Below are 11735 nucleotides of genomic sequence, written 5' to 3'. Positions count from 1 at the left end.
TTCCACGTGTGTAATATACATTTCTTAAACCAAACACATTGTAGTACTATGGAGATGAAAATTGTACTTTTTAAATCTAAATGCGACTTGTTTTTTACATTTTTATTACATTGTACCTTCAGTCAAACAGCTAATAGGCTTTTCTGGGTTTTGTTCAAGGGGTTAAATGTATTTATTTGTTTTATCTGCGTCATTAAGGGTTAAAAAATCCAAGCTGCTCTTTTGCAGTAGTGTCCTTGGGGTGTTAACAGAAAATGATCAGGCAGACTTAATGCTGTGAACAGAGGCCAGCAATAAGTTCACAGCAGCCTAAATGACATTAATGTGCGATATTAGCCTTTGCTGGTATAACAATAGTTTCGTTGAATAATCGAATGTGGAATATGGATTCTGTTTTGTGCTCCAAATCCAGCATATAAACAAGTGTGGGAGACAACACATGACACGGCTCGACATTTCATATTAACACAGCATTTAAAATTTATTTTCAATGACGCTGAAAGAGTGATAATACCGTACATACAGAACATGATTTATTTTTTAAAACAAAATATCAAGTAAAGGGAATAAAGAAAATTTGAGGCTACTTCTAGCCTATTAAAGAGCAGATGTGAACTCTCCTCCTACGTCCCTCCCCCCATCCCCCATCCCTCCTCCTCCTCCTACCCCCCCACTCCTCCCTGCCTCAACACAAGCGTCCGATATCATTCTTGCTGCAGCCGTGGTTACAGCACTTTCCCGCCACACCCAGAGAAAAGTTCCTCTTCATCTTGCTGTGTATGGGCCCGTCAGCTGCTGCTCGGCTCCCGTCTCGCTCGCCTAAAACTGTGGACGACCGAAGGGCCAAGTCAGTCAGCGACGGCTGCTGCTGCCGGTCCCCTCTGGCCCCGTATAGAGCCAGGAGGTCTGCCAGGGAGTGAGCGTGGCCGACTCTGAGAGGAGAAAGACCGTCTGCTGTGAGCTCTGGGCCGGACTGCCAGGTGTGCTGGTTGTCCTCCACTGTCACGTCACTGAGGGAACTCCACCTGAGGGGATCTGGAGAAAAAGGACAGATAAATAATAACATGAGTTGAATATAAAGATTACAGTCCATCATTTTTCAAATGCACCTTCAGTCATTGTAAAAATATATTCAATGATCAGAACATGTTTAGAAAAAGGTGCTTTTCGGAGGACACTGAAATAATAGTTATTACTCACGAAAAGGGTTTGTGCAATTACCAATGAACATGAGCTGACCATGGTGCTGAAATACAAGGCTCTGTCAATCAGCTGCCTAACTGAAGTGTGTGGTGGGGGGGGGTAATCAAAGGGCTGATTACCTTTTGATGTGTAATAACTCACCATCTACAGTAACGTGCTCGCAAATTAGAAATACATTTCGCAGAGTTTAAAGACATGTTTCAACACAGCCTGTTCAATATCAGTTGATTGCTGATATTTTTTTTTTTTTTTAGAAATACATACACTTGACCAATTTTTGTGCACAAATTAAGCAATTAGTGAAAAGGCAGTAATGTTGACTCACCTTTGTCCCCCTCCGTGGATCGTCTCCACCGGGAGCCGCCGCAGGTGAAAATGACCGCTCGGATGAACTCTCTCCCGCACAGTTTCACGCCGTAGTCCCTCGGTAGGATCAACCTGTCCATCAGGTCCGCCTTCCCACAGTTGCAGATGCCACCGACACACACCACAGCCACGGCGAGAGTCAACCAGAGCATTTTCACTCGAAACTAACAGAACGAGTTGGCTGGTTTGCGCTGCACAGGAGGGTCAAGATGAGCTCCACCTCAGATCTGGACAGAGTTTCCAATCCTGTTTGTTTCCTTGTTGTTTTCTTTCTGTTAGAAGAGTTATGTCGCAGCCAAATGCTGAAGTTGTAAGTGTTGTGTTGCAGAGCAGGCTCTGGTTTCCTCTTTTTGTTCTCTCTGTAAACCTAGTCACTGGTTCACTCATCAACCTATGCATCCAACCCCCCTCCCTCCCCCCTCCCTCACACGTCTTTTAGATGGATGACAATGACGTACATGCAGTTATTTCTTTATTGTAATAATATTAGGGGAATATTTCATTGTGAAGTGTGCACATTACTCATACACTAGTTTCAATTATGATTTTGAGACAAAAAATGTGAAGGCATGTATGACGTCTTGTGCACGTCACTGGGGAAGAAATTAAGACTTTAAGTACTTTAGGCTTTTATATGATATCGATCTAAAAGCAAAGTTAGGTGTTTTCTACAAGTTAGTGGCTTGTCACAAAATATGGTCGTAGAAGAGAAAGTATTGGCAATATTTATTTTTATTGGATTTTCAAATATAGCTTCCATTATGATAAATAAACAATGCATAAATATCAGCACCGTGTAATATTTTACATCCGCTGAATACAACTTGGATAATAAAAAGGTGCAGCAATACTTCAGCTTTGCGATAAAGCTCCTCAGCACTCATATTGGACTGTGGCAAATGAACTCTTTCAGAAACAATGACCAAAAGTTTTAGTGACACAGTTTGGAGCAATAACAATCTTCTGCTGTCATGACAAATGTCTGCAGTGTTGAATATCTCTTATATTAACATTTTGATCACTCTGTACATGTTTGTGAGCTGAACTAGAGCTAAAAAAAACATGAATATTGCATTCCTACACACAGAGATTGTCAAGTTGTTTTTTGTTTACTAAAACAACCTCAGACTTTGTAGAGGTGATGTTACTGTGACAGCGTTTTAAAGTCATTCTGCCCTCTAGTGGTCAACGTCGCTTAATGCAGCTTTAATTAACAACACGGTTAACAAGCGAACACAATCTGTTGAGATGAACGCAGTGTCCCAATTCCATATTGCATACCGATGCTAAGCTGCTTTTTAGTATGTGGTGAGTTCAAACTGGAAAAGTTACAAAAAGCACAGCTGAAATATTGGAAATCCATTAATATTAAAAAGCATTTACACACCATAGCATACTGTATACAAGTAGAATATATATTCTGGATTTGGAAGACAGCATTCATTTTGAGTCAGTATACAATAATCTTGCGTGAATGACATTACAATGGTTGTATGTAATGATGCGAATATTCATGTTACAGGTCTATTCAATGCTATACTACAGTGCTGACAGTATATTACTAACTTAAGCAATTTGTTTGGCTTAAGTATACGTGTTTGGCCACTTACGCACCTCAAATAACAACCACCACAAATTAATCATTTTTACATTCATTAATATTGAGGCTTATTTGACTCAAGGTCCATGATAAAGAATTAGTGCAAACCATAGACTCAATAATGTCAAAAAGACAGTTGGCAGTTTTTCTTCAGCAAAAGCAGGAAGGGTGAATGCATCGACTGGACTTTTGGGATTTTGTCTCAGATAACCAACACGTCATTTCTCCAAGAAGGAGGCGAGGCTGCTTCGAGCGCGGCGGGCTTTCTCTATGCTATCGAAAGTTGGAGTCCCGTGAGGAAGGTCCAGACGGCCATGTTCAGACGTCATAATACTCTCAGCCTCCCCTGAAGGTACAACGGGGGGGGGGAAAAACACAGTGTGGGATATTGTGGCAAATGTGCGTCTGTGAAAACAACTATTGTTGTCCTCCACGCTGCAGCAGTTGTGTCATGTTCTCCTTTTAAATAAGCCAGTTCATTTATTATGCGTCAGCTAATTAACAGTAGTTATTAGGTTTCCGCCTTCCAAGTGAGCACTAATGGCAGAGAAACATTAAGGATTGGAGATGAGGTTAAATATATATATATATATTATAGCTGTTGTAAATTTTGTTGGTACCCCCAAAAAGATTTGGGCAAAAGAGGTATAGACATAGATAACCTTAAAGGCATTATTGTTTAATAAACATTGGTAATTGTGGAAAGTAGATCTTGAAAAGTAAAAGATAACCGACACGACTTTGCTTGTGTGTGGAAGTGACGATAATAATAATAATAATAATAATAACGACGTAGTCCTACCTCTTAGGCGATAAATAAGTGTCCCGTAGGCGCTGTCCATCTGGTAGGCCAATATAAAGCTGAGAGGGACGACGGGAGCCAATAGGAATGGTTTCTTTCTTTTAAGGGCACTGAAGAAAAATGACAAAGAAAAAAAGATCAACTCAGTATCTCCCACTGTAACGATGTGATGAAAGGAGAAATAAAAGCACTCAGAGAATGCATACTTACATTTTGGCTACACAATTATTTTTAATTTCAGAAAATTGAATCCGATATTTTCATTACAATACACAGTAACACAGAGGGCCATTATGTTGACATTTTAAAATGTTTGTATAACCGAAATCCTGGGAATATAGAAGGATAAATTGTGGAAAATGTCACGTGAATTAGACCTACAACCACGCATGAATGATTTGTCATGTAGCCGTAGCGCCAACTATAGGAGGCTTGTGATTTTTAGCAAGACTGTAAGAGCTGCACAGTTAAACTTTATGTGACGAACGTCCTACATGGAGCTGCACCAGTAAAGGCTACGAGACTGCGATGACTTTAATACTGAGGAAGACGTACAGCTGTCACACACGCTGGTGCAGGTTGTTCTCTCACGGTCCATTATGAGGTCCAGTTATTATTATTACTGGGTCTTTGTTTGTGCGTGTTAGAAACAAGAGATCACCTCTGGGTGAATGTTGACTTTAAGCCAAACACCTTTGAGCTGATCTCTATGAGCAGTCGTGTAGTGAACTCACCCTAAGGTGAGCCCAACTGTAGTCACTGCGTAGAAAGCCCCAAAGTAATTGAGAAATTCTCTGGACCAGGCGACCTGCATAGCCATCTGTCTCTCCCTCATCTGGTTCTGCATCAGGATCTGACGCTCCATCTACACACACACACACACACACACACACACACAGGAGAAAGGACAGAAAACATGTTACTTCAAGATTTCGAGGCAACGCAGCGAGTAACTGATACAATGCTCTACCTGGTGAGCTGCCACGGCGGCACATTTAACGGATAACATTTTAGTTTAAGTTGTGTGTGTGTCTCTGAAAGAATAACCCCGGATATCAAAGCAGTGAGACAGACAGGCCGTCAGAGGGACAAAGACAGAGTCAGAAACACTGTGTCCATGCTGGTGAACCTCAGTCCGATTATTATTTTGTTGTTTCCTGTTTGACGTTCACTCACATCTACATCTACATGTTTCCTGCATTACAATAACTATTGAGCTGACTGAAGGACATCATTTCAAAAGCCTTCATCCCTTAAAACCAGCAAATGTTTCAAAGACGAGCTTTTATTTCCACTTAAGGAGCGTGACATTAGCTCACTGAAGATGCAAAGGTTAAGAAGACCCTCTATGAGTGGATGACTTAAATTACAACATGTCAGAAAAGCAACATTTTGATTACCATACATGTAGGTAACAGAGGAGGATGAGCCATTTTCAAGCTCGGCTATAAGGTGCGGGAGCCTCTGAATGAACGAGTCAAGAGTTATTTTAATCACGTTTTATGTAAATGCGTTTCAAGTTGTCGAGCAGGATAAATAAGGGTACGACTGATCAGCCAACACTCCCTCAGGGCCGGACAGTAAGCATGAGATGTTGTGTTATACGACAAATATAATTCATATATCTACAATAATGGTTTAACATATCCTCTGGAATGACAACGCTTTGCCCAGTTTGCAACATTTTATACTGCCGTGTTAATTCAAAGGCCGAATCTAATAACAGAAACTGTAATAGCAGCACTAATCAAACACCTTTGTTGGAGAATACATGACCGAATTCCTTTTCCTGCTGTGACCGTGTGAAGTAGGTTGACTAATACTAGTCAAGGAAAAGGAAAGGCTTAAAGTTAAGACTTAGAATTACAGCCTCGCCGTGTTGCAGTTCATGCAGCTCATTCAGTTCATGCATGTCCTAAATGTCACAACTCCGCCAGGCGCTCGGCTGTCGCTCAGGAGGGTTCGGCTGTAATCACCGGGGCCGAGACGTCACCGGCAGGTAAAAACACTAGAAAGAGCCACTTCCATTAATGAAGCGCACACGACTCTTACATCTTATTGAACATGTTTGTGAAGCATGTTGTGACACTGATTGTGGAGAGTTTAATCAACATTTGTGAACAGCGAAGGCATTTTAGTCAAACACCACTCAGAAAGCACTAAACATACAATATATGGAGATATAATGACAGTGGTGTGTTTTCATGAAACTGGTTGTAGAGCAGAACTGACACAACTTTGGTTTTACCGAATGTCTACTGAGCCCAGATTAACTCTTTCACACTGTATTTCATAAAAGGTGGCTAACATTCAATGTCATCCCTTGTAACATTTCAGTATAGTTACAATCAATTATTCATATAGTGAAGCAGCCATCATAAGCGGAAAACACAGGTATGCACTGCTGTGTACTCCCGAGAAGTTGGGATGTACATTTGAATATTTTTGATCGTCATGAAATTTGGAAAACCCTTTGGGGACGATTACCATCACCGAGCTGACTAGTGCTGCCTTCACCAGGAAGAAGGAGGCTCCAAACAGGGTGAGCGTGTCTGAAACTCTGGCTGGAGTAGTCCGTCAGTACAATTGGGAAACTACAGTGATGTGTAATGAAGGCTGCCTCGCGACGTGCTTGAAAAGACTTCGCCTCTCGTAAAGTCATCGTTACTCTCATCTGGGCCACAAAACAGGAAGTAAACAAGAGCTACTGGATATCAGAACTATCTGGAAACTACCTACTTCTTGAAAATCCTTTTCTCGCTTTAGTCTCCTGCTTGTACGTTTATTTTAAAGAGGTGTAGAATATTCTAACGGAGATTAAAAAAAAGGAGTTGGAAAGAGACGGAAATGGTCTTAGTGGAGATGTAATCAGAGTAAATCTGCTTAATAAACACAAGCAAACACCTCATGATCCGTAGCTTGTCACATGATGCATTAAAGTGCAATGACTGCAAAAATGACTTCCCTCATCAGAAATTTGCTTGTGAATACAATGCTGTTATTAGAGCTGCAACTAACAATTACCTTCATTATCTATTAATCTGCCTATTTATATATTTTGACTCATCTTTTAGTCTCTGAAATATGAATAATAAACAATGCCGACTCTCTCAAACGGCCCAGACGAATGCATGTGAAGCGAGACTACAACCTCCACAGCCTCAGCATGCACGCCGACATTTAAACTGGAATGCTGCCGGTCATTTAACGCATCTTTGGTGAACACTCCCAATCATAAACAAGCTCTCCGCCATCCGGAAACTCAACGTCCTTTCTGTTGCACCCCACCAACCAGCAGCCCGTCCTCCTCCATTGCTGCATCTGCTACTTCCCCACACTCACAGTCACCAACAGGAACAAACTCCTCCACACCACGAACACACACACGGCCAGTAAATCCACTTCCAAACCTCACAGATGTGAACGCACCGGCCGCTATATGACAGTAATTATAGATCATCGAGGTTTTCAAAGACAATTCGTGCTTTCTTTCCACAATGAGTGGAAATTGGGTAAGACTTGAAAGTTTCCAATTGCTTTGGTAGCGATACCAAAATGACGTATAAACATGTTTCTCTATAAAACACTTCATTTATCAATAATTTAAAAATAGGACGACCAAGACTGTAGATTTGAAGGCAAGCTTGGAAAAGCAGTGGAGGAGACAGTGACCGGAAAGAGCGCTGATGGAAAAAGTGAAAGAAAGAAATGAGCCACGATGAGTTCACTCTGAAAGGTGACGAGGTGAGAGCAGAGCTGAAACGTAAGCGTGGAAGCTCACTGACATTTTCTAAAAGGCTGCAGTAGAAGCATTCACAGAGCAGGACAATAACCTGCAATGTGATCCACACAGTCTACATACTGGAAGAAGTAGATGTAACAGGAAAATAGAGACAGAAAGTAAGAAATACACAACAGACACACACACAGACATATTATGGCTACCATGTTTAAAGGAACATTTAGGGAGATTAATATGCTGCAGTGGAATACACTATTCATAACTATGTTTTAGAGGCCGCTGTGCAGAGGTGAACCAGGTGAAGTGAAGGATACTCAAGTTGACGGCAACTACGCTCGTTACTGTACGTGCAGTAAAATATTTGAGAGTAAAAAGCCGATACTTTATCAATACATCTGTGAACATGTAAACAAAAGTGAAACCTAATTCAATTGGCCACCGCTGTTTACACAAAGCATGCACAATCGGCCAAAAGCTCTTTTTTTTTGGTAAACTTCTTAGCTGGCTGAGACAAAGCAGCCAGGAGGACAGAAGAATTCAGATCGTAGCACTTCTGATACAGCACCTTTACTCTGGCTCCAGGTATTATGATTATTATTAATTACCTACTAAGGCACTTGATGACAGAAGCCTCAGTGTTGACTATCGTGGGCTTTCAGCTGTCCTCCAAAACCAAATTTAAAACTCCAGGATGTAATTGCAGTGACGACTTCCATACAAAAAGTGCGAAAATTGGTAATTTCACTATTTTCACCAGTTTTATTCTGTTTATTTTATTGCGTTTTTATAGTTACCTTCACCCGATTAGCCTTAATGTATTTGAATTAACCTGTGTTCTACTTCTTCTTACTCTCTGTAAAGTATATCATTTTTTGTTTAAACAAGCAACATTTTTGTTCATAGTGTTTGCATTATCTATAACGTGAGGATTGCGGGGGGTCAAACACCAGTGAAACAAAACAAATCAAAAACCTCGTAGGGAGGCCGTATACCTCCCACCTGTTTCACACTCAAACCCACTCAAGACCCGTGACTGTGAATGTAAAGCACAACCCTATCATTAGCAGCCAAGACACCTATTAAATACGAAATGATCGAAAACGTCAGACGCCATCATGCAGCTGCCATTTATCCTTCATTATATGCGTCACACAAACACTCACGGCCACTAAATGTTCAAGTGAGGTTTAGGATAGACACTGTGATTCAAACACAAAGCCCAAAGACTTTGACTCGTAGAAAGGAACAATTGGCTTCGAATGATGAGACTTGAAAACACTGGAAAGCAATCATCTTTGACATCTTAATGCACATCTTGCTTCGCAGATATTCTGAAATTGCCAGGGTCAACCGTATTCATTCAGCTGGGTGATGGAAAGATTAAATGTCCTGATTACAGACGGTAACATCAAATTTGACCATTAGAGACACGGAAGATTTTAGTTTGACTGTTTTTGTTCTGCCAAATTATGAAAGCTTATGAATTAATCAAAATCACAGAAAAATGTTTAAATGTCTTGTTAATTTGTATTCAAAAGTAAAGCAGAGTGTGAATTATAAATAGGCAACTATCTATAGTAAGTTAAGTCAATGACACAATGCTTAGACATCATGTATTTAATATTTACCCGTGAGTCATCGTCACAACCCAAACGGCTCTCTGAAACTCAATTTCCAAACCGTTGTCATCACTGAATAATAATAACAGTCATCCGCTACGCAACAAACCTGTTGGGTGTGAGTTGGATAATGTCATTGGTTGTTATGACGGCCACACATCCCACCTGCTGCTGCTGCTCGGCAGCTCACAGGCACGAATAAATCACCACAGATTGGCCCCAAAAAGAAGAAGAAAATAAACAATCCTTTGTTTGAAATGAAACAATGAGCGCAATAAAACATGTGGGCTAAATTAAAAAATGCTGAGATTCTAACTGAAGCGTGTATCCCTGGCTTTGACACTGTGTGATGCAAGGAAAGAAAGACAGATAGATATTATTTAGGGTTTCACGTTTGCTGTTTAGTAACTATATCAAAAATATATGCACAATATATGTGCAGCGTCAATGGAATTTAAATCTTAAAGCTAGATTTTGACACTGTTTTGACCCAATATAAAAGGTCCTTATTGTGTCAGTTGATATCATGCTTTAGCTGTGTGTTGCAAATTCCCCTCGTCCTCAAAATCATAATTTATCAATTTGCCACACAGTGAGCATGATGAGGCTTCTGGGGGGCCTTGTGGGTCTGCAGCTGGGGGAGATATACAAATGAGGTACAATCCAAGCTACAGTAGATCAAACAGAACACGTGTCTCCATGTTCCTGTCACGTGGTTGCAGGTGCGTCAAGTAAACCACGTGCGCATGGCAAACTGCATCTTCTTAACCATGTTGTTGTTGTTTAATACCATGTGAATAGGTGCACCTTCACTCACCTGCAGCCGCGCATTGTGGAGCATGAATTCTTGCTGCTTTTTAAAGTTTGCATCCATGGATTTAGACAGGAGAAACCCCATGGCGGCGCCGTCACCGTCGACCTACGGGGAACGACACAATTAACGTTAAGCGTTTAGTGGCGCTGTCAATGACTTTACCTGCTCGAGACTAGTAACTTCATGCTAACACCGTCTGACATCTGGTGCTAGCGCTACGCAACGTTAGCAAACGACGTTTAACGTTACTTTCTGTGAGTTCAATTGGCTAACGATATGTGCTACATTATACACAACACAGCTGCCCATGCTGCACCCTCGGTTTTAACTTTGAAGGGTAGCTTAGTTAGCGGGAAATGAAAGCTTTACATACCTAGCTAGTGTATTTTGAAAGCGGCAGGCTAATTAAAGTAATGACACTCGTCACAAAAGCAGGTCTGACGGGGTTTTCAAGGGCACGCCTCAATGAAAACAGAGCGTGAACACAGCAAACTTCCTGTCAGCCAAATGCCATCAGCGATATAAATAAATACTGTACTTCCGGTCAAACTTTCAAAATAAAACACCAATATTCCCACCAATCCTAAACAAGAATGATAACATATGTTTTACCCTGCAAAGCATGCTCTTAAGAAATGTAAGAAAGATTTAGATGTACATTGTACCTTTTGCACAGCTCAAGCTGAAACTGTGCCTCATCTTTTTTTTGGCAATGTCAGTACTCGTAAAAGTTATGGGAAAATGTCTAAAAAAATGTATTAGCGATGTTTTGTGCAAAGATTTTTCATTATTCTATGAAGATGTAATGTTTGGATTCTTTAACTATGACAGAACATTTGAAGAAAGAGCGTATATCATAAATGTATAGATTATTTTTACCAAATTCTATATTCATAATGTTCACAAGCCAAAGACCCATTTCTTGTGTTTTTTTACAAAGAGTTTGAAATGTATTTAAAACCCCTGAAATGCTGTACAAACAAGAAGACCATAAGAACAGTAATGGCATGCATTGCCTGTGATACATGTTTGTAATTACACAATCAGAGTTTGTGCCTTTAGTGTCCCCTTTTTCTCTTTACATTATTTATTTAGGTTTTTCCTATTTTTCTATTTTTTATTCTCTGCGGTTTTACCCTTGGTTAGTTTAAATGTCTGTATTTTGCCGTTTCTTACTGACAATTTGTGAAATTGTACATGTGCAATTGTTTAATTAAAAACAAACAAACAAGAATGATGATTTCCAAATGTCAAATCTAATATGATAGAGGCATTACAATGACTGTGTACCACCAAAATAAGTCATTGTAAACTCACTATAAAGCAAAGGAATATAATGGTGATTTTTCATCAGGGACAAATCCCATTCGAGATTCAAAGGAATTCATTCCAACCAATTTATTAACAGCTTCTGCTCTGAGTAAGTGGAAAATCTGGGTCTAGAAATATACAGACGAGTCTACACACAGTGCTAGAGAAGTATAGCGTTTGTCTACAGTCCATGGTCCCAGGGTAGCTGCAGTTGAATGAAAATGGCTCCCTCTGTTGGTGTTTGTGTGTCAAAGTCAAAAATTAATTATTTTACACTC

General features: G+C 40.3%; 2 protein-coding genes across 2 annotated transcripts; both read right to left on the bottom strand.

Annotated features, from left to right (window-relative positions):
- Positions 1-675: 675 nt before the first annotated feature.
- On the bottom strand, positions 676-1959 carry rln1 (relaxin 1). The gene is made up of 2 exons (XM_076089837.1): positions 1529-1959; positions 676-1035 (listed from the first exon to the last, which is right to left on the bottom strand). The coding sequence occupies exons 1-2, from the start codon at positions 1719-1721 to the stop codon at positions 686-688; spliced, it is 543 nt and encodes a 180-aa protein (XP_075945952.1). The 5' UTR covers positions 1722-1959; the 3' UTR covers positions 676-685.
- Positions 1960-2283: 324 nt separating this feature from the next.
- Positions 2284-10676, bottom strand: plgrkt (plasminogen receptor, C-terminal lysine transmembrane protein). The gene is made up of 5 exons (XM_076089849.1): positions 10520-10676; positions 10150-10251; positions 4706-4836; positions 3972-4081; positions 2284-3515 (listed from the first exon to the last, which is right to left on the bottom strand). Exons 2-5 carry the CDS (start codon positions 10228-10230, stop codon positions 3388-3390), a joined length of 450 nt encoding a protein of 149 aa, XP_075945964.1. The 5' UTR covers positions 10231-10251; positions 10520-10676; the 3' UTR covers positions 2284-3387.
- Positions 10677-11735: the final 1059 nt, after the last annotated feature.

The sequence above is a fragment of the Anarhichas minor genome, unplaced genomic scaffold (genome assembly GCF_050575085.1).
Source record: "Anarhichas minor isolate MPS153535 unplaced genomic scaffold, ASM5057508v1 ptg000002l, whole genome shotgun sequence".
Lineage (NCBI taxonomy): Eukaryota > Metazoa > Chordata > Actinopteri > Perciformes > Anarhichadidae > Anarhichas > Anarhichas minor.
This window is presented reverse-complemented; position numbering and strand designations above follow the sequence as displayed.